The following is a 25,924-nucleotide window of genomic DNA, read 5'->3' on the forward strand; positions in this document are numbered from 1 at the left end:
AGTAATTGGACAATTGAATATAATCATAAATAAAATGTGCATTTTTAATATTTTGTTGAGAATCCTTTACTGGCAATGACTGCCTGAAGTTTGGAACCCATGGACATTACCAAAGACTGGGTTTCCTCCTTTATGATGCTTTGCCAGGCTCTAACTGCAGCTGTGTTCTGTTGTTCTTTGTTTGTGAGTCTTTCTGCCTTTAGTTTTGCCTTCAGCAAGTGAAATGCATGCTCAATTGGGTTGAGATCAGGTGATTGACTCGGCCATTGCAGAATATTCCACTTCTTTTCCTTCAAAAGCTCCTGGGTTGCTTTTTGCACATCCATGCCTTTTTATGTTGCTGAGCTCACCAGTGCATTCTTCTTTCCTCCGAATGTACCAAACTGTTTATTTGGCCAAGCTTAATGTTGCTGGTATCTCTCTGATGGATTTGTTTGGGTTTTGAAGCCTTACAATGGCCTGTTTCACTTGCATGGACAGCTCCTTTGAATGCATGATGTAGGTTCACAGCAATAGATTCCAAATGCAAATACCACACTTAGAATCAACTCCAGACCTTTTCCTGCTTAATTGATGAAGAAATAACAAAGTAGCAGCCCACACCTGGCCATGAAACAGCTTTTGATTCAAATGTCCAATTACTTTTGGTCCCTTGAAAAAGGGGGGATGGCTACTCTTAAGAGCTGTAATTCCTAAACCCTTACTCCAATTTGGATGTACATACCCTCAAATTAAACCTGACAGTGTGCACTTTCAGCCCATATCCATTATATAACTATAGCTTCAATATGTTTTGGTAAATACCTAAAAAAAAACACGTAAATTGTGCCTGTGTCCAAATATATATTGACCTAACTGTATATACTGTTATTTGCAAATGTTATAACTTTCATGTAAACCAATTAATATACACTTAATGGAATTTCTTTTAGCAAAGGCATTTAGCAGAATACATTTTGGCCTAAATTTATGAAGAATTTTTTTTTAATGTTTGTTTTTCTTTTTTTAAAAATTGTCAGTTTTTTTTTGTTTATAGCGCAAAAAAATAAAAACAGCAGAGGTGATTAAATTCCACCAAAAGAAATGTCTATTTGTGGGAATATAATGACTTAAATTTCATTTGTGGGGTAATGCGGGGTCGCTTGTCCATTGTTTATGCTTTGTTGGTTGATCCTCTAACAAAATTGTCTTACATGACTTTATGGGAACGGGATTTAAATAGTTCATTGGATTTGGATACCTGGCGGACGGCGGCCCATGCCTTATCGAAGATTTCGATTAACACTGATCTTGTTGAATCTAATTACAAGACGCTACTTCGGTGGTATTTGGTCCCTGCTCGCCTAGCCATTATGTATCCTTCCGTTTCTTCTGCCTGTTTCCGACGCTGTGGTCAAGAGGGTACTATGTTCCATGTCTGGTGGAAATGCCCAGTCGTGAGTAGGTTCTGGATCCGCATATTTAATTTTCTTTACTCAGTGACAGGAATTAATATCCGTAGATCGCCGGAAGTAGCCTTGTTTAATATACTACCCTCTGATGTTCCCAAAAGATCGATTAAACTAATTGTATATATCTTATTGGCGGCTCGCATTACTATAGCTAGGAGTTGGAAGCAATCTTTGATCCCGCTGGATAGGGTGAAACAAAAACTGAACTGGATAATGGTTAATGATAAACTGACGAGTATCGTCTCTGATGATGTGTCCAGATTTGAGAGGACTTGGGATCCTTGGATTGCTTATATTACTGTATCGTGAGTGTCTGGCAGCTGACCCCCCCCCCCCCCCCCTCCTTTCTCTATTTTTCCTCTTTTTTTCTCTTTTCCTACTATTTGTTAAACATTTTTATTTTTCTTTGTTATTTTTGGTCTATTTTGCTATAATTGTTGTTTATTGATCTTTGAAACTTGTATATTTTGATGGCTTTGACTTTTTTCATGTGCATTGTAATGCTATTATCTGCTAAATTTCTTTTTTTTTTTTTTTTTTTTTTACCTACCAGTATTATGTTTATGATTCTGAATCTGGTTCCATTTTGTTGGTGGGCCCTTTCTTTTTTTTTTCTTTTCTTTTATTGTTAGCCATCTTGTTTTAATATGTTTATTTCTCAATAAAAATATTGAAATATAAATTTCATTTGTGTATAGTGTTGCATGACTGCCCAATTGTCAGTTAAAGTAACGCAGCGCCGTATCACAAAAAATGGCCTGGTCATGAAGGGCGGTAAATCTTCTGGAGGGAAAGTGGTTAATTTATCTCAGCTGTCCACAGGCCTTTTTATATTTAAACTGACTGATGCTCATGTCTCTCCATCTCTACAGCAAGAGCGTGCTGCTAGGTGAAAAGGCTGACTATTGACAGAACACTAAAAGGGTACAAGAGTCACCTGTATGTTTTGAGGAACAATTTAGGGGAACCCTGTTATTCAGGAACTGACCTGCATTTAGTTGGTAGCTCAGTTGAGCAGTTTATTTTATATAATGGCTTTCTGTACAAAGCCCCCTCCCTTTGAACCTGTATTTGTTGACTGCATTACAAAATACAATGCAAGACAAACCTGCTTGGACTGTTCTTGGATGTTCCTGTCTCACGCAGGGTTTTCCACTGCCATGTTACTACTAGTTGAGTAGGTCGATAGAGATATCACTTACATTCACTTGTAACAACTAAAATAAAGGAATACAGTCTGTCGCTAAAGTGCATTCTGTCACATTTGCATTTGTTTTATTCCCACTGCAAATATGGCAGCTGGAATCTTTTGGCTAGGGGAAACATCTTTGCTGCAGTTTTTAGGAATGTAGACAGTATTTATTTAAACATGTAGATTTTCAGTTCGAGTGAATATGTATTCTAGATCAGAATTCAACCCCACTACCATGTCTCTTTGGCAAAGGGGTTACATTTCATAATCTGACTACCTGTATAAAATTAAATATGATTTTTCTTCTGTTTTAATTAGATTACTGGAAAGATTTTTTTGCAATGACAAAAGATATCCCAACCACTTTAAAGAAGTTGCATGGGAGCTGAACAAGTGGTAGGGTTGCCAGTTCCTGTCCTCATGGATGTTGTGGTGGGACAACGCTTTGCACTGTAAGAAACATTGTGATAAAAGAAATAGGGCTTTTTGACACCGCAGCATTGGCACATGTGTGGAAACAGTTGACTCATGTTTCAATTTTGCCAAGTAAAACCGTTTCACTATGATGGATTTTGAGTTTTTAAAGCAGGAGAATATTGACATACATGAAACGTTGTATGATTCACCACTGGGTGTGTCCATTCTGGGCAAACTGCGAGCCATGAAACACTTTCATACATCTTCCCTGTACTGTACACAGAGACATCAATCTGCTTTGAGTTCATACCTGGCTGAAGAAAAAAGGTGCACATGTGCCCCATATCAGGGGCAAAAGGTTGATTAAACATACCTGTTTCATCTTGTGGGTTGCACGTTGTCCTATTTTTTGTGGTTTCATTTTTGAATAAGCTATATTAAATGTGTTTGCATTTTGGGAACGTTTTACTGAGTATTTAGCCACTTGTGTTGCTAAATGTATGTGACCTATGTGTTGAATAAACTTTTGTAATATTTTTCTACCTAAAATGTAATTGTCCAAATATCTAGAGCATTAACGCATTGCAATAATTATGTACAATACTATGGTCATTTTAGTGAGTTTCATAGTGGACTTAAGTGAACTGCTGCTCAGTAAAGAAAATGACAGAAGGTTGCCATGACAACATCCTACAGAGAAGTTTGCCCACATGAAGATTGCAGTTAAAGTTGGCTGTCTTTCATGAATTCATTGTACATCTTCAACAATTCAAACCAAGATTTGCATCACTGTTTTTACTTTAAACGTGAAAAAAATACTTACATCATAACCACATATTATGTTTGCTATGTCGATCTATGTTTTCATCCTCAAATAACACCTGTACTCCAAAATTAAGAATTTATCAGGCACTAGTATAATGGTTAATAAGCATTTAAAGCAGAATTAAACTCCACTTTTTTCAAGAAACTGGCCCTCTGAAGGTGTTCGCCATAATGTATGTCAAACACAGCCCTCCAGCACTGGGCTATCAGCGCCTCAGGCATTTCTATGTTCTCCTTTCTGAGTTTGCGGCCTACTGCCTCTTTAATGGCCAGGCTACTCTGACATCACTCCCACGCATGTGTACGGGAGTCACATCAGAGAACAGAGCGGTGCTGTAAAGGTACACTGAAGTGTGCATGCGTGGATTAGTGTCCATTACCAGTGACAGGCCAGGAGAAGCATTTTCGACACTAGGGTCTCTTCTGTTATAAAAACCCTACCTGTCAGCAGTTCTAAAAAAAAATAAGTTTAATTCCATGTTAAATTACAGCATAACAAAATACATTGCCAGTAGTGAAATCGAGACTGGCAGAACTGCAAACCTATAGAGAAGCTTAAAATTGTAGCAATAGTAAACCAAAATGGACTGCCTTTTCCTGACCTTTACATATAAAAGAGAGAGAGCTAGCTACATTGTCCGGAACACTTTGTGGGAACAAAATGAAGGACCACATCAGTGCTAAACTGATGTAAGGCAAAATAGAATGGACATTCTTGGAATAGAAGGACTCGATGGTCAAAATCTTCAGTTCAGTGCCTAAATATACCTTAATCTTTGCTGCTCTCTCCAGAAATCTTTAGTTCTAAATGACAAAACAACAAAAAGGGCACACTAGCCTTGTGCACAATTAGACAGCACTGCTTCTACCCAAAATGTTTTTATAGTCAGAAAGGTATGTTATGTTGAAGGGATTAAAGCAAACCTAAACTGTTCTTTTTGAGAAAAAAAGTATTAAAAAAGAGACTATGTCAAACAAAATACCTATATAAGATATAAATAACCTTTTAATGAGGCAGCAATATAAATCGTTTACATTTTCAGCCAGTGTGTGATTGTTTTTTAAACAAAAAATCACCAGCGCCAAAAAATATTGTGAAATAATTCCCAAAAAATGCTTCTGCTCCTTAGCGATAACACATAAATAACAAAAAGTGCAAATAAATATTATATGTGCAGCTTATAAAATCTCAAATAATACAAAGAAAAAATTATATTGTTGAAATAGTCCCACTCCAAAAAATAGAGAATATGGTGAAAAAAATAAAGTCCTTATTCCAAGACCCTTGACCAGTACTGTCACCCGTTTGTGTTGTAATCACATACCGCAGTCAACCATGTCTATACATTCTGTCATCTATTGCTGACTGTGAGATCTTTACCCTGGCTATGTGGCGATTTGGCTTCAACAATATATTTTTTTCTTTGTTTTATTTGAGATTTTATAAGTTGCGCATATAATATTTATTTGCTCTGTTATTTATGTTTTTTTGTTAGTGTGTGATTGTTGCCAGCATCTTAGTACAGCTCTCTGTGGTGTACCAAGGTGAGGGCACAGTGATGACACTAGCGCCATTAAAAGCCTTTTAGGCTAGAAGTTGCTTAGTCACTTGGTACTCTTGGGCCTGGTTTACACCTATGCGGTTTTTGGTGCTTTTTGTAGAAACGCACTACAGTCCATTTAACATGGTTTCCTATGAGACATGTTCACATCTATGTTTTTTTTTTTTTTCAGCTGCTGCATTTTTGGAAAGGGTCAGAGACATTTTTAAATGCAAAAATGTGCATTTTGGCTCAATAGACTTCAATGGAGATGCTGCAGAAAAGAATAATATGTTTTTGATGCATTTTGCGTTTTTTAATCTGCCAAACAACAAAGTGGCCAAAAAAAAGAAAAACACGTAAAAAAAGTGTGTGCAAAAACGCAAAGCGCACCACAAAAAAGCACTTCAGAAACAGATCAAAAGAAAACTGCATAGGCATGAACCAAGCCTTACTGAGGGACAGGGAACTCTGCTTGTCTTTTCCCAGCATGAGGATTGAGGACCTAAAATGCAGTTGGACATCACATGACCAGCTACCACTTTCATCCTGAACTGCAGGTTTAAAAGCTTTGATGCAGTTAAATGCAGCCATCTCACTTTGCTTCCTGTGTGCTGTAATGACAAATTTATAGCAGCTTTTCACATATGCTCACTAATTTATTATAGTCAGGACTTAAATAAAGGATAAAATTAAAGGTTCTGGTAAATATGAAATATTGTATATGTATATTCAGCATTTTCATGTGTATCCAACATGTGGAGTGTAACGCTTCTTTCATATGTTTTCCAGTTTCTCTTTACCTGCTGTGTACAGAGCTCAATACCTCAAGTTGATATATATACAATACAAGTGAAAGAGTTGGAGCAGTCATCATACAGGTCTATCTGAGGTTCAAAGAAAGATAGCAAGCCAGAAAGAAGACAACTACTTCTGTACTCTTTCTTATAGAAAACCCATAGTGCTCTGTTAAGCGATAGGATATGAATTATTCCAAAGTAAGGGAAATTACCTCTTAGAAAATTGTCATGGGCTCTGGGTGTCAATTTACACACAGAGTACTGCTTGGCCTCACCCCTGCTCCCTCTTCACTGGCTGTGATTGACAGCAGCGGGAGCCAATGCACCAATGGTCCTTTGGTCATCTCGGGATCACGTTTGGGCTCAGGTAAGTATAAGGGTGGGGGTTGGGGGGAGTTTAGCATTGAAGGTTTTTAACTTGATACAGAAAATGCATTAAGGTAATGTAAAAAACCTTCAGCACGTGCAACCACTTTAATTGAACAAGCTGAATGGTTACTATGCAGAGCTGCACCAATTTCTGTGTTCTCCAGTTTTTGTAAATATCCCCCATTATATAAAAAGTTCCCTTTATTTAATTTTTCCTCTTCTGTCCACCTTTGTGTTCATATACTTATTTTTTTAAAAGACAGACAACTAAATGACCAAACTCTGTGATGAAAAGGCTGGTCAAAAGACAACAAAAGAAACATTTTTAAATCTACAATATTTTTTCTTGTATTGTAATGTGGCTTTTGTGTTTCTGTGTTTACTGCTTACATATTCGATTAAGTTTCTGATTTCACTTATTGTGGAACTGTTTTGTGGATTGAACCAATAGTCCAAGACTGTAGTTGGCACAATTTTGCATTTCAATTATGTCAATAGAAATCATTTACATTTGGATCTAAGATTTAAAAAAAAACACTCCACAGTAAGTAACTTCTCTCTTTTTTTCTGTATCCTTTAGAGACCAATATTCAAAAAACATCCAGGAGCAGGAAAATCTAGGAAAGGTAAGAATTCCTATGTGTGTTTCTTTTAGAATTGTTGATCTCTGTTCTAACCACCAACACAAAATGAATACAGGACTTGACAGTAATCACTGTATTTGTTTAATTCTGATTAATGATGCTGAACCATGGCTTAGTGAATAGTGAAAATATTTCATCCCAGTTTAATTTGATTTATTCCTGGGATCTGTTTCTTCAAAGGGACGGGGAACGATCACAGAAAATGCATTCTGAGTAAAAGGAATTCTGACTGAAATAGCCTGTAATGTGACCAGTGCACAGCAAGGAATACAGGATGTTTACATTACTACATGTATAAAAATTTCTGATGAATAGGAGTTGGTCTTTAAGAGATGTTGTAGGGTGAAAAGCTGGGCAAGACAGTTTATAATTCTGTTATTTTTTTATTAAAGGGAACAGCTTTTATATAATTTTTGCTGGATTATGTGTCTCATTCCAGACAATGCACACGCTCCTTCTCGTCTTTCTATGTTTTCAATAATTACTGCAGATGACTGAAATAGCTATCAAGCATTGCCTTATACAGTAAAGCCATAAACTGCTTGCATTTCCTGTTCCTACTTGTTTTTTTCAGGGATTATTTAAGCAGATGCTTGCTGATTGACAGCACTATTTTTACAGCCACAGACATAAATTTTAAAGGAAAATTGTGGCTGCTTTATTCCAAAATTATACTGAAGCCATTATTTTCTTTCTATTAGTCAGCTTGTTTTGCTAACTACAATCATTTTAAAGGAATATAACTTTTTTCCTTTTCATGTTTATTAAATGAAGAACTTCAAAGGGAATGCCATTCTTTAGTTTTACATTTGTTGTTTACAATTGTTTTTAACTTCCCAAATAGAATGAAATTCACCAATATTGCTAAAGCTATAATATAAAGTTTGTCAAATATAGTAAGCTGCCTCTCTATGGAACATAAAGCTATTACATTCTGAAATGCTTTCATGTGACATCCCATTTTAAATTTGTTTAAAAAAAATTCCAAGGCCTTCACTTCCAAAACACATGCTACTGTATATTGTATATTTGGGCTCTATGGTTGTGACAGTCATCTTCTTTTATGAGCATTCAAACATCACGTGTTAGTATATGTTTCCACCCACTGGACATATTGATGATGAAAAAACTCAGCTTTCATTAGTAGTAGCTGCTGGTAATTTCAATTCATGATATAAGCATCATTTTGATTGGCTTCATTTAGGCTGGGAGCTTTACCTATAGTTTGAGTACAATGAATTAGGCTAGTTCAGGGGTAGGCAACTTTGGCACTCCAGCTGTGATGAAACTACAAATCCCATCATGCCTCTGGGAGTCATGTCTGTGGTTATAAGAGTCTTGCAATGTCTCATGAGATTTGTGCTTTCACCACATCTGGAGCACTCAGGTTGCCTACCCTTGGGTCAGTTTATGTATTTTTATGTAGTACCCCAACATAGATTTTTTTCTTTAATTCCCAATTGCTATCATCATCCCTGGCTAAAGGTCCCCATACACACATTGGTCTAGCTTGAATATATTTTAAACATATTTGGTTATACAAATAAACTATCTAGAGTCAATGATTGTACAGTACCCAAGGCAAAAGATGTAGTGTCGTGTGCTAAGACATTCCTTTTTCATATCAGCTCAAAGTCACAGTCTTATGTTGTCCTGCCAACCTCCACTGAGACTATGATCTAATCCTAATAAAATGCTGTGGTCGCAGCCCTGCCCTAGATTTATCTGTTTATTTAAAAAGGTTCGAAACCCTTACATATATCCAATGAAATGAGTGGACTCACATGTGATACACAGTGATTAAACAAATCCCCCTTCATAAATTGTACTTGTCTATCTGCAGTCCTCTCTTCTCTATATCCATCCAACGTGCTAAATTTATAAAGCTTGTCTGAGCTATCAGAAAAAAGGGGTGGGGAGCTGAAATTACACTCTGTAGAGCTCAGTGATGGGAGCTCTAAGAACATTATTGAGGGAAGAAACAAACGCCCACCACACAGCTCACAGGAACAGAGCTGAAGTTGTCAATCTGCTGGAGTTCCCTCCCCTTTCACTATTTTTCTCTTGGTGTCAGGAAAACATTTCAGAAGTGGTTCCTGCTGATAGCAGATGAACAAAGCAGCAGACAGAAATGACACTTAGTGCTCTGGATTGAGACAAGTACACACTATAGAAGGATATGCTTTATTCAGATTTCATGTCTGAGATTTACAACCACTTTAAACTTTCACTGTTTGTTGAAGTTATTTTGCTCAAAGCATTTCCTTTAACCAGAAGTCTGCCCTGCATACCTAGATGTCCATGTTTCCAGTTCCAGGAGTCTATTTTTCTGTGTTTGTCCCATGTAATGGTATGAATGGAATGAATTAAAATTAAATATTCATGAATGAGTTGTAATTAAGAAGCTTATTTATGCTTTCAGAATAAATAATTTAAGATGGCCACGTATCTTCACTAGTGTGCATGACCATGTCCACTGTTAGAAACAGCCATGGCTTTGAGCCATTGAAAGCATTTTACTATATGTGCTCTGACCAAAAATGCAAAAGTCCTCTTTGTCATGAAGTAGTTAAAGAAGAACAATGTTAAGGTAGAGAGAAAAACAGGTAATAATAATTATAACAGGTAATAATGTTATAGGGAGGACTCGGGGGGGAAAAAAATTTGTGTTACAGTGATACTAAACAGAGAAGTGTTAATCACCATAATTCATTTTACATAAATCATATACTGTATGCTCTCTGTAGTATGAGTCTGTGCCTGCAGAGCCCTAATTTGGTGGTGTGCTGGTCACATGAGTAAAAAAAAAAAAAGTTTCAGAAGAGGCTCCAAGGATCTTTGTTTTACTTTACAGTTATTAGCAATTCCATGCAATATACTTAATACTGATTTATTTGAAAACTAAGCTTTTTTGTGAGTTTCCTAGTGAATGTAATTGTCAGGAGCGTGTAGCGCTCCTCATCCAACACAGCTGCTGGTCTCATTCCAGCATCCTGGTTTTGGCTATGATGCACTGTACCTGTCTGTCCACCTGGAAGGTGATTGATTTGGCCAGTCTCTGGGTGGATACCAAACTTGATTTAAGCCAGCCAAGCCTGCAATTTCATGCTTGTGATATTGCATTTGTAACACATGCTGCAAGCTCCCTGTCTGTCCTGCTCTGCTGTTTCAATTCCCTTGTTGATAACCTTGGATTGGATATCGACTACTCTGAACTCTGCCTACCTTTTGACTACGGATCTGACCCTGACTATCCTGAATCTTACCTGCCTTGTACCTGGACTGTCATTGAACCACTCTACTGGTCTGCTAACTGCAAGTACCTGTTTGCTTTGCTTAGTTTGCACCTACCCTGCTGTGGTAGCCAGGCAGTATAGCATTGTGTATACATCCGGGGTCAATTGAGTACCGATAGGCCTGCTTGCCTTATGGGAAAGGGGGCTGCTATAGATGAAGAACACAGAAGCTAGCTATAGTGTCATACCAACTTCATTAGGGGTTGCTGTGACATTATCACAAGCCTTTAACAAGAACATTTTTCTGTGAAGATGAACTCTACACAGGCTTGTTTATTTGCTGTGGAGATCTGAAAACTGACACCCCAAGTCCAGAAACTGTTTTGTGTGCGCAAACGCACCTCCAGCAGCAACGCAAGAACCAGAGCTCAAGGTTAACCCACCTGACCATTTTTCTGGTGACTTTTGTTTTCTAGCTTTAAAAACAGTTGTATGCTTTACTCTACATTTAGACCATGCTCTTCTGGTTCTGAAGCACAGCGGGTTAATTTGATTATTACATGGTTGCAGGAAAACCCCCAGTCTTAGGGCGTCAGTCTCAGCATTTTTTAAAGCCCTGGGTTTACTCTATGATAATCCTGATCGTGCCCATTCAGCAGAAGCTAACCTTAGATCATTGCGTCGGGGTAAATGCACCACTGGTCACCTGACTCGGGTTAGAATGACCCAGCTCTAAGAAGCCAGTTCAGGTTAGGCTTATCAGACTCCATCATGGACATCTTAGTGCACTACCCTGAACCAAAGTCATTGAATTAAGCCATGGAAGTAGCCATCTGTAGGGACAGGTGCTTACGGGCAAGGTGTACAGAGGTTTATTTCTTTGCCCCCTAGTATGCTGCCCACTTCTTCTTCGTGAGACCTTCCAGGGTCCTCTCAGCCTCTCCAAGAGGAGGAGCCCATGCAAATTGACACTACTCATTCATCCTCTGTGAAAAAGGCTAGAAAAAGATCCCAGGGACTCTGCTTATACTGTGATGACCACGGCCACTTTGTCACCAGCTGCCCCAATAAGCCAGGAAAAACTAACAGTCTAGTACAGATGGGATCTGCTTCTTTAGACAATATGGTGCCAGATTCCCCCCCCCCCCCCCCCCCCGAGACAAACTATTTGTTCCTGCGCAACCTCTGCCACGTCCTCTCATCACCTCTCAGGTTTCATAGATTCTGGTGTTGCTATCAATTTCATTGATAGAGACCTAGCACACCATCTACAGATTCTTCTGACTAAGGTGCACAAACACTTCTCGGTCTTAGCTGTTGATAACTGTCCCTTGTCCATGGACCTGGTCACCTTGTGCACGGTACCTATTACTCTAACCATTGGGGAATTTCATAGGGAGACAATCAGGTTCTACTTGTTAAAATCTCCCGCTTATCCCCTTATCTTAGGTTATCCTTGGCTTAAACTTCATAACCCGCACATAGATTGGGCTACAGGAAAGGTTAGGTCCTGGTCTCAGACCTGCCTCCAGAATTGCATTAAAACTGCTGACCAGTTGCCTATTGTGACTATTTTGTAGCCAATACCAGTCACTTGTCTTTATTACAGTCCTTTTTGGTTCCTGATCATGACAACTTTTCCAAGTGTGACTTTATTTTACTTAACCATTTGCCTTTATCTGACTTTGCTGTAGCAGAAGACACTGACGAGTTTATTGAATCCTCTACAGGCCTCCTCTCCAGCCAATTGCCACAGTCTGAATCTTTTCCTCCTAGAGGTCGAATTTACCCACTGTCTCGCAGCCTTGAGCCCTGTTCCAGTGCTCCAAGCTACCCTCTGGAAAGCTGTGTGTTCTCCTCCACCATAGGCTTACATTTGTATAGTGCCAACAGTTTATGCAGAGCTCTACAATATAAAGGGAGACAATACAATAAAATACAAGATGGTTAAGAGGGCTCAGTGGAGCAGGTAGTACAAAATGTTATAACTGTGGGGAAATTTGTTGGTGGAACCTTTTAATGTAAAATAACCTAATTAATAATATTCACAGGCCTCAGAGCAGCATATATTTCAAGGATAGACTGTAATAATAGGAAAAAGATACACTATTTAATCAACTCACTATTGTCCCTGCAAACAATGCAATTTAAAATGCAACCCAGACCTCCCATTAAAAATATGTGCTGCAGCATTAAACCACTTACAGTTTTCCCTTCATGTCTCTACATAGTCTCACAAATACCTGTTGTACCAGCCAGTGATATCCACATCACGCATGCACATGGGAGTTCATTCATTCCAGCAAGGTTGAAAATTTACATTGCAAATAGGCAGGTAAGTTTGTTTTATTGCAGAGGAGACATAAAGTAGCATGTCTCTTCTGCCATAAAAAGTTTGAAAGTTTAGTTCCGCTTTAAATATTTATAGGCTGCCATTACACTAAACTGTGAAAAAGATTTAATGACCAAACATTAAAAAAATGCAAGCTTCTATGTCATTAAAGTCTATTGGTAAATAAGTATTTGCAGCTGATCAAGTGTGTGTTTTCCTTAGACCAGTTAGAAATGTGCAGAAGTCTATTTTGTATCTCTAATTATAGCTGCTGGGTCTTTATCATAACCCTCTATTGCTCCAGGAAAGCAGTACTTGCTGTACTCATAAGATAATGACTGTTTCCCATGCCCTCTGTTGGTTAAACCATCTTTTTTTCTAGTTGCAAAGTCATATGATTGTTGTATGAAAGCTCTCTGGCTCTTTTGTGCAGACTGTGAGAAATAGGCACTGTGCAGGCTTTTGAGTAGAGGCACAGAGGAGTGACGTCAGCAGAGGTTCCTACAATGATTCATCAACTGTAATGTGAGCTTACTCAGTTGCATTTCATATAAATAATGGAAAGTCACTCTCCATGGAGATGTTGTGCACACACACTACCTTTTTCATCATCCCAATTATAAGTCACACCTGTCTTTCAGACTGAACTGTAATCCTATTAAGGCCGTTCCCACCATGTTTTTGAGATAATGCACACATTACTGTGCACTTTATCACAACACACAATAAGTGCGCTAATGCGATCTAGTGCCATTCATTCTCAGTGGTACCCTAGCATACCATTCTGATGAATGTGCGTTGCAGGGACTGGCAAAAAATGGTGCATGTGCCACTCTTTATCAGTGTTCTTGCACCGCAACGCATTTTAGTATTCATCCATCCATCCATCAGAAAGTACATTTAGGTAGCATTTAGAGTGAATGCAACTCACACACACTGCTGCAAAACCAAGGTGTGAATGGGCCCTTACAGAAAGGCAGGTGCCTGTAATAGTGTGTTATACTGTTGTAATTAAAGGGTTTACGATCACTTTAAATATCACTATCCATTATCTCAACTTGAAATCAGTCACTAAAATATTTTTTATTTATTTGAGAAGTAAGCTTAAAGTGGTAGTAAAGTCCACTTAGTTTAGGCTTACCTGTGAGTAAAAATCAGTCTTACCTGTAGGCAAAATGAATATCTCCTAAACGTGCACCGTTTATAAAATGATTACTCTTTTTTGCAGCCAGTGACATCACCAGCACATGCTCTCTGAAGGAATGGCATACCGATGCCATTCCTTCAGAATGCAGAACGTTGTGCCGTGGCCACGGTTTCCTGCGTGCGTGCGCAGGAGTGACGTCATCACAGCTAGGCCATTCAAGCTGCCAGAGCCCGCAAACCCGGAAGGAAGATCAGGTGAAGATGGAAGCCTTGTCAGCAGTGATGGCACACCATAAGTACTTCATAATGTGCTAGTATGCAATGCATACTGGCGCATTATGCCATTGCCTTGCAAGGGTTTTTTTTTTAACTGCCACTTTAAGTTGGCTATACATGGATTTCAATCCTTGTATGAGCAGGAAAGTTGTAGAGAAGTTGATTGTATGAGCAAGAAAGTTGTAGAGAAGTTGATCTACTGATTGATTTCTCTACAACCACCCTATCGGCTATAGCTTGCAACGTTGATCAGTGTATCTTGTGTTCTGATGGTGGGGAATTCTCCCCACTGTCAGATTACAATAGCTCAGCAGGGAGGATGTGGATGGGGGGAGATTGAGTTAGTTATTTTCATTCAACCCGTGGTTTGAACAAAAAAAAAACACTTAATCCACGCTGATCATACATGACACGATGTTCTTCTGTTGTTTGTCTTCCACTTTCTGCCGAACTGAATTTACATAGAGGTGTCCTATAAATTACAGACACCGGGATAAAGAGCAGCAAAACAAGACCATCAATTAAAGATTATTTTGGTGTTTTTTAGGAGCAGGGTGGGGTGCCCTATTCACCCCTAAACATTAGTATTATAATATATTTTAAGTTAAATTTTAAGCTTTTCTTATCTAGGGGTAATCAAACGCTTTGTGCCATTTTGATGTGCTAAAGGTTACTCAGTATAATTTTAACCACTATGCAAATAATAATGATTTCCATGCATTTGTTTTTTTTTGTTTTTGTGTTTTTTTAACAGATATGGGGTCTTGTTTGTTTTCAAAATACCCTGACTATATTTTATGATAGGTAGATGAATAGACTAAAGCAGGGGTTGGCAAAGAGGTGGAGATCTATCTGAACAACATGAGAAGTCAAAGATTACCGGGCACAGTGCTGGCCAGTGTCACCTCCTCACACCTGATTTAAACCTGTGACTGCCGTACTACCGTGTCACAATTGCATGCATTGCACAACAATCATGGGTTTAAGTCAAGCGGTGAGGAGGCAACATATTGCCTCCTCACCACCTGTCATACACACTTGGATCGCATTGCAGAGGAGCAGCAGTGCCTACTGCGCTTGTGAATGGGCCCTTAGTTGCGTCCGGCAGTGGGGGGGGGGGGGGGGGGTTGTTAAAACCCTGCAGTGAAGTCACTGTTTTACTACCCCTTGTAGCTGCTGAGGCAACAGCAAAGGTGTACACATGCCTCGGCAGGAATTACATGCCATGTGGCTTTTGGTGCATACCACTGCCTGTCAGTAAATGGGGCCATTCTGCAAGTGTATTTTTCTGCGGGGTCCAGTGGGTTAAAGCAGCTGGTGAGAAAGCAACACACCACTGCCTGTTTAATCCCTTGTTTGCTGTACTGCACAAGGTTGCAAGGCACTTGCAGAGCAGTCTCATTCACTGGAATGGGTCATGCTTGGCAGGTGCTACACCCACCAACCACGACAGGGTGTAGGAGCCAATACTACAGAGGAGGCTCGTGCTCCGTACCACACCTTTAACTTTACAGTCAGTCCTTCTGCGTTGCACTCTGTTTAATGCTCTGGGATGGCGGGTCAGCAAGCCCTGATCGTGATCTACTGGTAGATCATGATCTACTAGTTGCTGACCCCCAAACTAAATGATGATAAAAATGCGGTTTTAGTTTCTTTTAATGTACAACATGTGTTCCATTATTTGTACTATGCCAGATATTTTCAACTATTTATTTTTCTCCTATTTGTCCTAAATACAGTAATCACAAACATGCCTAGGTTTTGATATACGCATCAATGCTGTATGGTCAATATACAAATGTGCATATTTTGCATTTCATTTTCCAGTACCATGGCTGTAATTCACCGACCTGCCTAGGAGGAAGTTGATGTACAGTAGGGTGTCATGAACATCTACATGTGCCCCAGCTGCTTGTATATGTATACGCTTGTATTATTCAAAAATTCCATACTACGAGTACACAAAATACAAACCAAATAAATAATTGAAATTGAGCTGCTATGCCTGTGATTAAAAATTACCCCAAATTAGTGAATTAATAACAGTGCAGTGTTATATTTCCATCAGACTACAATATACATAATAGCAGGTTACAGAACATTGTCCATTGCCAGTATTTGCCAATAATAATGATGGTGGAGAGGGAATGTAGGAGATACACCATAAACTTTATTGAAGGGTATATCAACTACATTCAAGGTACTCAAGTGGCCAAAACCAGTTATAATCAAAAGAACACTCACATGTGCTGATTCTAAAAACCATTTGATAAAAGTGCCTGCACATAATCTTACACAGTCAGTTGCAGACTCTGGTGTGTGTGATGACCTCACTTCCTCCTGTCCCTCTTCTTCCCCTTCTCTCTATGCATTTTGTCAGATAGACGTCATTAGGGGGTCATCCAATCAACATTGTTGTCCCTGTCAGCAGATGTACATGCAGTGCAACATAATTAGCATCTAGTGCTCCTGGCCCTTCTTCTCCCCATCTGTATGTTTCTGTTCAAAGGCTGACAGGTAGCTGATACCAAAACAGGTTAAGGTATTTATGCTAGTTGTTTGTAAAATTACATTTAGATGGTTTTAAAGGAAAGCACAACTGCATTAGATGGTTTTGCCTGGAGTTCAGCTTTAATAAACTGGGGTCTTTTAATGATCCATCTTTTCATGAACGGCATAGTACAATACAATCTATATCTTAATTTATTTTTGTTTTTTGTTTTATCTCAGAAATTAAGAGAGCAGCAAAAGTCAGTTAGAGAAAGCCATGGACCAAACATGAAACAAGTAAAGATGTGGAAAGATTTTGAGAAGCTGATGGAATGTAAAAAAATGTGTTTTCTGAAACTGCAAAATCAAGTGTCAACTGAGCGAGTGATTCAAGAAGGAGGAGAAGACCGCCTCATCTTATAGATGTCCTGCAAACTGTATTCAGGAAGAAATATGTGTGCACTTAATGAATATTTATTTATAGAAAATATATTTTAGCTAAGTTTTGGCAGTGGTATAACTGCCTAGTACACTCATCGAATTACTCCATCACGTCACTTATACACTTTAGATGTCAAACAAATCAATAAAAGGTAAACATGAATTACTGCTGGGGCTGTTGCTTGAAAAGTATTTCAGTTCTGTAGATCCAAAGCATTTGTTTTAAAATATATCTTAGTTCAAGTTTAAAAGAGGAGTTCGGGAATTTAAAAAAACTAACATTCACCTAGGTGGATGCATCATTAATCCGTGCTGCATCGGTCTCCCGACGACTCAGCGATCAAACACCACTGATCACTCATCTCTCAGGCATTCAGATAGTCTCTGCAGACTGAAGACCATCATCGGCTCTCTGCTCTGCCCCTCCAGTGCTCACTGGAACACCCCGGGCTGTGGAGGGCATGGGAGTGGGTGGCTTTCTAAGAGACTGAGCCATCTGACGGTCCAGGCATCTGGGTGGATCCCAACTGTACAGTCAGGATCTTTCCTGGGCCTGGACCGTCTCAGTGATGTCAGCCGACAGCGGACTTTAGCCCGCTTTCAGCTGTAAACAGGTCACCAGAGTGCAGATTGAAGTGTACTCCTGTGACCCACAGAATAAGTATAGCCAAAAGAGCTTAACTATACTTCTCCTTTAAATTACCATTTTTGTGTGACTTGTATCTAGTGAAGGTCTGATTCCTTTTTATTTTGCATAATAAATTGATCAAAATATAATAAATATACATAACTGTATTAGGCTCCATGCACACTAGTGTTTTTTTAAGCTCCTAGAAGCTGTTATTAGCATTTTTTTTCTGCTCCTAGAAGCTAAATAGTGTTCTTCTATGTGTCCATGCACACTACTTTAGGCTATTAGGGTTTTTTGAGCTTCATCTTCTAGGAGCAGAAAAAAATTGTTTTTGTAGAGTTTTTTTGGAGCGTTTTTCCAGCAGAAAAAAAAACCTTATAAGTGACAGTGTATTTAACAAATTCTCCAAAAAGCAATAATCCTACAATCACCTTAATCCCCAAATTTTTACAAAAATATATAAATCCACTACAAATATAAAGTCCACTACAATTCTTTTTCAAGTCCACTAAAATATCCAATCAATTCTTCCAACGATATTCATAAAATGTCCACCTCAAAAAAAGGAAAATTCATATAGTGCATTATCTTCCACAAAAATATATATGTATAAAAAAACTTTCAGATACTTCCTACAGTGAATATAGGTGAAAATAGTGAAAAACGTGAACCAAACGTGATCAGTGAAAAACAAATCAGTGTATATAACAGTTTTTCCTAGCTGGTGATATTGAGTAGATACCCGAAAGGAAAACAGCGGCAGAGGATCGGAGAGGAGGGAGGTACGGAGAGCGGCACGGGCACAGGCCACAGTGAACTTATGCAGACATGAAATTTTAAGGTGGAGAACTGACTAAGAGTGTCTGGGGAGTCCAGAGAGTGTGGTGGCTACAGGATACAGCAGAGGAAAGATCCCTAAGAGGTCTAGCCTGTGGAGTTTCTGGATTATTATAAAGCATACTATATTGGGATGGTTGGTAAGGGTACCCTTACTGCAAATAGAAGTACCCTGAGTTTTTGATGTGGCACTAAAAGAGTGTTATATACACTGATTTGTTTTTCACTGATCATGTTTGGTTCACGTTTTTCACTATTTTCACCTATATTCACTGTAGGAAGTATATGAAAGTTTTTTTATACATATATATTTTTGTGGAAGATAATGCACTATATGAATTTTCCTTTTTTTGAGGTGGACATTTTATGAATATCGTTGGAAGAATTGATTGGATATTTTAGTGGACTTGAAAAAGAATTGTAGTGGACTTTATATTTGTAGTGGATTTATATATTTTTGTAAAAATTTGGGGATTAAGGTGATTGTAGGATTATTGCTTTTTGGAGAATTTGTTAAATACACTGTCACTTATATGGTTTGGTACACTTTCAGGGGAAGGTGTTGATTGTGTTGTGGGGTAATTATAGTACTAAGGAGGTGGTTAATTTATGATTATGAGAAAAAAAAAACCTGCTAAACTTTAAAATGCAATACCAGCTTTTTTCTAGCTTTTTCTTTTTTCTTTTTTTTACATGTACTGTAAAAACGCTAATAAAACAGTAATGCTCCTAAATGCTATTACCAGGATTTTCTATCCAGCGTTTTTTCTCGAGCATATTTTTAGCTTAAAAATAACCCACTAATGTGCATGGAGCCTTAAATGACATTAATATTTACAAATAATATTTCTGAGTACAGTGGTTTTGGTGGCCGAATGGAGTTAAGATATGATACCTGGATTTTCTTGTAATGGTTGCCTAGCTCCATGTTAAAGACGCAAGATAGACATTTCTTGTCTCAATCACTCTCCTAACTCTGTACCAATGTTTTTAAACATTCTTGAAATCCACAACCCCAGTTTTTTATAATGCTAACAAAGCCTGAATCAGGTGGAAACCTCCTAGAATATGTCTAATTTTCTGCTAGAACACTTTTAATCTATACTAAAGCTATTTATCCATAGCTGTAGAACAAGACTTCTTTATGTTGGAAATATATGATCTGGGAACCCTTTTGCTTATCTTTTTTACTATGCAGGTACCGATTCCCTACACACCCATATTTCTGTCTCTGGTTTGCAGAAAGCCTCATCTATCAAAGTGAACCATGTTCTAACGTTTGTTCAAACATGTGAGGCAGTCTGTGGACACTTGCTGCAGTTGGTTACAATGCCCTCAAATGAGAGTAAACTGTGTGTATTTTCCAATTTTAGCACAGTTGTGTTTGCTGAGCAGCATTTACTTGCTTTAATTGCTTATTTAATGAGCTCAAGCCAGTACAAGATTGGTTTCTGTGCTCTTCATATAGATGCTATGGCCCCCTTCCTGGATTGTATGTATGTATATATATTTTTTTTTTCTTGTTCTTTACTCTCCATCTATTTTCCCACTCTACCCCTAGTGCTCCCCCTATCCTTCCCCTGCCTATTTTGACTTTAGTCCTTTTTTTTTGTCTCCTTCAAACTTGAATCCTTCAGCTTTGTTGTTTCTTCCACTTCCACCCCAACCTTATAACCCCTTGTAAACCCATGAAGACCACATATCCTACAGTTTTGTGAACATCCACAATCCTACAGTTTTTACCATTCTTGCTCTATCTCATCATTCCAGTTCTGAGACAGCTATGTCTGTTGTTATCCTTGTATTATTTTGTTACATAATTTATATAATGATTTTTCTTCTGTACTACTTCTAAAGTTCAATAAAAAACAATTGAAACAGTAAACGTGTGCATAGTAAAAGTTGCTTTCATTTTCTTCAATATAAATAGTTAATGCCCTCTGCCTGGATAGCCTCGTCCTTATCAGAACCTTGTTTTTACAATGAACATTTGCTATGGAGTAAGATAGAGTTAGACTTTCCAGGCTTGGGCACTGGCCATGTTGGTGGAAATAATAACAATCACCTTGTAAAATCCATCCCAGATTGATGAGTGTTTGGGGTGTTGGTGGTAATAGCGGGATGTGTTAGCCCTACTGGAAATAAGATTGAAACATCTAAATAAAAAAAGCCTGAGTCTGTTTGATTTAGGTGATGTTATTAAAGAAAACATGTATATGAACTTTCCTTCACCTACTCCCTTCTATATCCAATTATTGGTAACCCAAAATTTTACCTTCGGCTCCCTGGATGACCTTTTCCTTGACTTGCTCTGCAAAAAGCTGTCAAGCCTCCCCTTCCTTCCCTCTGAACAATGGCCATTTATGGTGACTTGACAAAAACCAATGGCCCCTCTAAACTTAACCTCTGGGAGTCCTTGCAATTCAGACATTTCATTGACACCCCTTGTCTAACATCTATTCATATCTTTCCTTACCGAGTTTAGGACATATGGTCCCCATTTTGAAGCAGTGAGGGAAATGCATAGAGACTTTACCCCAGAACAATATCAAGATACTTTTTTTTTTCCTTGATACAATATTTTTATATTCATTTTTTTATGTCTAAAGGGGAATGCTGTGGACTTTGATGTAAAGGGGAACACTGTGGACTGTCATGTAAAGGGGAACTCTGTAAGGGGGTCTCTGGTCACCATAGCCTCCCCTTACACAAGAGTTCCCCTTACATCAAAGTCCTCAGAGTTCCCATTGACATCAAAATCTGTAGGTGCAAGGGGGACCTCTATGGACCGTGATGTAAAGAGAATTCTGATGTAAGAGGGACACTGCAGACTGTGATGTAAGGTGGTCTCTGGTCACCAGAGCCCCCCCCCCCTTACATCACAGTCAGAAGATTCCCCCTTTACATCAAGGTCCGCAGTGTTCCCTCTTACATCAGAGTTCCCCTTCACATCTGGATTCCGCAGAGGAGCCCTTTCACTGTGGTGGGGGAGCTCTGGTGACCACAGCCCCCCTCACATCTCTGTGGAGGGAGTGATGTTGCATTGTATACACAGTGACCTGTTCAGTGTGATCCACCCTCCCCCCTCTTCTGTGTGCAGGACAGCTGTGTAGAGACTCTTCCACTCTGATCACTGACAGGCCTGTGCCCTCTCTGCTCTGCCTAGATAGATCCTGACTGTCCCCGGCCCGGACTCCTCTGCTCACTTTCCTCCCCCAGTACCTACTGGAGAGGGGATGGCTCTGTTTAGAACACAGGTGTCAAACTGGCAGACCTCCAGCTGTTGCCAAACTACAAGTCCCATGAGGCATTGCAAGGATGACAGGTACAAGCCTGACTCCCAAAGGCAGAGGCATGATGGGACTTGTAGTTTCACAACAGCTGGAGGGCTGTCAGTTTGACACCCCTGGTTTAGAGTGTCTGCAGCCCGACTGAGCCTGTCACACCTGCACCAGATGACAGGCCAGCACGATGACCTCAAGGCGACTACACCCCCTCCAAGTGCCGCCCAATCACTGCAAGCCTCGATTCACTATTAGAGCTGCTCTATCAGATTCTGGGGACCAGCAGATGGAGGAGGTAGAGGGAGGTATCTGTGTTCCTCAAGTATGTCTGTTACTTTACTGTTTCTTTTTTTCCGCCATCTGCACTAAGTTCACTGCAAGCAGCTCAGCTGCCTGTGACAGACCTTCATTTCCGGGACCCCTCAGGACAGCTGTAAAAAAAAAAAAACTCATGCAGACGGGCGTCCCTATAGGATTGGCGCCTGTAGGCACATGCCTACAGTGCCTATTGGGAAATCCGTCCTTGACCACACCTCTAACTAAAATCTTCCACCATGTCACACACCACTGTTGGTGATGCACAAAATATTAGGGCCCAGTCCTCTGTGTCCTGGTGCTTCTGTCTACACTCACCAGCCACTTTATTAAGTACACCTTGCTAGTATCAGGTTGGACCCCCTTTTGTCTTCAGAACTGCCTTAATTCTTCATGGCATAGATTCAATAAGGTGTTAGAAACATTTCACAGAGATTTTGATCCATATTGACATGAGTTACTGTTGCCTTTCTATCATCTTGAACCAGTCTGCCCATTCTCTGACATCTGGCAAGGCATTTTCATCCACATAGCTGCCACTCACTGGATATTTTCTCATTTTCGGACCATTCTCTGTAAACCCTAGAGATGGTTGTGCGTGAAAATCCCAGTAGATCAGCAGTTTTTGAAATACTCAGACCAGCCCATCTGGCACCAACAACCATGTCACATTCAAAGTCACTTAAATCCCCTTTCTTCCCCATTCTGATGCTCAGTGTGAACTTCAGCAAGTCGTCTTCACCACATTTGGATGCTTAAATGCATTTCGTTTCTGCCATGTGATTGGCTGATTAGCAATTTGTGTTACCAAGCAATTGAACAGGTGTACCTAATAAAGTGGCTGATGAGTTTATATTTATAAAAACTTCTCAGACATCTTCTCACTGCCACTAAATCCTGTATTTTTTTAGAATGGATTTCTTTGTGGCTATGCAGGGTGGATGAAATCGGGTAGATGGAGGGACTTTAGAGCCCCCTGCTATTCGCAACTGCTTGCCATTTAAAATTGATTTTTTTTTAATGACAACCTAAATTACTGCTACTTCATTTGTTTTCTGGAAATGACTATAAAATCTTAATGAAATGAACAACTGGAAAATATTTGTATCAATATGGTTGTTCTACTGAGGCTGTAGTGTTTGAAGGCTGCTCACTGATTGCCTGCCATCTAAATATAGCCCCAGAGCTGTGTTGGTTATACATTTGAGTGTCCTTTGATTAGTGTTTATTCTTTGTGTAATGCTGACTGCTCACAGCTATCTTTTTCAAGCCTGCTCTGTAGAGGTTGTAGTCTGTATGCCTGGGCCAAACCTTCCTTTAAATAAACAATTCTTTATATATACTCTACCTCACTATAGATGTATTGCATTGAAGTTATGCTCCAGTCAAACTTGAAACCTTGAAATGCATATGGGGTGCAACCTACCTACCTTCCCACATGGAAGAAAAATATATTTAAAAAATATTCTTCCCAAATATATTGACATATAGTTGAAATACTACAATTTTGGGTGTATGCAAATATATTTAAAAAAATAAATAAATATATATATATATATATATATATATATATATATATATATATATACACTGTATGTTGAAATTAGTTTTTTATATATTACAAAATATATGAAAAATATTTTTAAAATATATATTTCTTTAAATATATTCTTATTTTTTTTAACATAAAAAAGTTATTTTAACATATATTTTTACATATATTTGTAAATGCATTCCAAAAATGTAGATTAAATGTGTTTTTAAAGACATATAGTATAGTTGAAAATGTACCGTATTTTGCGCTCCATAAGACGCACCTAGGTTTTAGAGGCAGAAAACAGGAAAAAAACATTCTAAACCAATGGACAGCAGACATAGTACAGGAGATGACCAGAGACTGCGGACATAGTACAGGAGATGACCAGAGACTGCGGACACAGTACAGGGGATGACCAGAGACTGCGGACAGCACAGGAGATGACCAGAGACTGCGGACACAGTACAGGAGATGACCAGAGACTGCGGACACAGTACAGGAGATGACCAGAGACTGCGGACATGGTACAGGAGATGACCAGAGACTGCGGACACAGTACAGGAGATGACCAGAGACTGCGGACAGCACAGGAGATGACCAGAGACTGCGGACAGCACAGGAGATGACCAGAGACTGCGGACAGTACAGGAGATGACTGCTGACCTTTGCGGAGGGGGGGGGAGCGGGTACCTGAATTTGACAGGTACTCACTCTTACTTCCGCGGAGTTGTTCTTTAGTTAGTGTCCGCTCTGCAGTGGGACCTTACCTGTTCCTCTATCCAGCGTCATGCTGTCTTCCCGGCTTCTGTAGTGTGGGCGCTCGACTTGACAGCCGGGTGCCCAGTGCGCATGAGCGAGAAGCGCTGCGCTTTGTGATTGGTCCAGCGGCTTCTGGGACTTGTCATGTGTCCCAGGTGCCGCCTTACCATTCACAAAGCGCACCGCTTCTCGCGCATGCGCACTGGGCACCCGGCTGTCAAGCCGAGCGCCCACACTACAGAAGCCGGGAAGACAGCGTGGCACTGGAGAGAGGAACAAGTGAGGTCCCGCTGCAGAGCTGAGCGGCCGGCCCTGTATTCTGACACGGCGGCGGTGGAAATACCGGACTGGCCGCTCCATATTTGCTCCATAAGATGCACTGACATTATCCCCCCTTTTTTGGGGGGAAAAAAGTGCGTCTTATGGAGCGAAAAATACAGTATTTTTAAAAATATTTTTCATATATTTTGTAATATATAAAAACGCATTTCAACATACTGTGTGTGTGTATATATATATATTGAATACGGCCAAAATTTTAATATTTCAAATATATGTCAATATATTTGAGAAGAATATTTTTTTAAATATATTTAAAATATATTTTTCTTCCATGTGGGTTGATCTTCTGTTTATCCCATCAAATCTTTGTAAAACACATTAGGCCTAAATTAAACCTGTTATGAATAACCAAATGTTTAATGATGTTTGGTAAAATGTAATATCTACAGATACCTTCACGGATCAACATATCAGTTCCTTTGTACCTGGGGAGGTGCCTAGATCCTAAAGTCTGGCTGTATACAGTACACTGACTTCTGTCCAGTTCAAAAAAAAGCACTGCCCTCTTTTTAGCAGTTCGCTGTATCCCCTAGCAAAACCTCTACAGGTCACAGGAGTTCTTCCATTTCTCATTGATTCAGAGGGGACAGGACTTAACATGGGCCCAGAATACAGGTTCCTCCCTTGAACACAGAGGAACTAATCTGTAGACAAATGCAGAAATATGTGGCTGCCCTTTACCAAATATGTTGGCTTGTACATTTTACTGGACATGACAGATTCAGTTTAAGGATATATGCACAGAGGACTTAAAAAAATTGTTGCTTCTGCAGGAGTTTTGTGTTTTGCCTGTAGAAGCAGCTCAATGTTATCCTATGTGTCCATGCACATTAGGACGTTTGGAGGCATATTTTAAGCTCAGCGTTTAGAGGCAGAAAAATAACCTTTCTGTTTTGCATTTTTGAGAGAAATTTTCTGGCAGAAAGAAATGCTAAGCATGCCAAAATGCTAGTACAAAAAAACTCTAAATTAGTGTTTTTTTTTCCTGCCAAGGGCACTGGTGCTTTTTTATGCCCAGACTGCATTAACCCTAAGCCTGGGTTTACACATATGCGGTGC

General features: G+C 39.3%; 1 protein-coding gene across 1 annotated transcript in view; it reads left to right on the forward strand.

Moving 5' to 3' along the window:
- Nucleotides 1-17,323, forward strand: part of IFT81 (intraflagellar transport 81) — a 227,136-nt gene extending 209,813 nt beyond the window's left edge. Inside the window, exons 18-19 of the mRNA XM_089676578.1 lie at nucleotides 7,176-7,221; nucleotides 16,960-17,323. Of these exons, the coding sequence (XP_089532704.1) occupies nucleotides 7,176-7,221; nucleotides 16,960-17,142 (229 nt within the window). The 3' untranslated portion in view covers nucleotides 17,143-17,323. The remainder of the gene's footprint in view (nucleotides 1-7,175; nucleotides 7,222-16,959) is intronic.
- The last annotated feature ends 8,601 nt before the right edge of the window (nucleotides 17,324-25,924 follow it).

The sequence above is a fragment of the Staurois parvus genome, unplaced genomic scaffold, assembly GCF_062004578.1.
Source record: "Staurois parvus isolate SC_StPar_1 unplaced genomic scaffold, SC_StPar_1.0 ptg000014l, whole genome shotgun sequence".
In the NCBI taxonomy this organism is placed as follows: domain Eukaryota; kingdom Metazoa; phylum Chordata; class Amphibia; order Anura; family Ranidae; genus Staurois; species Staurois parvus.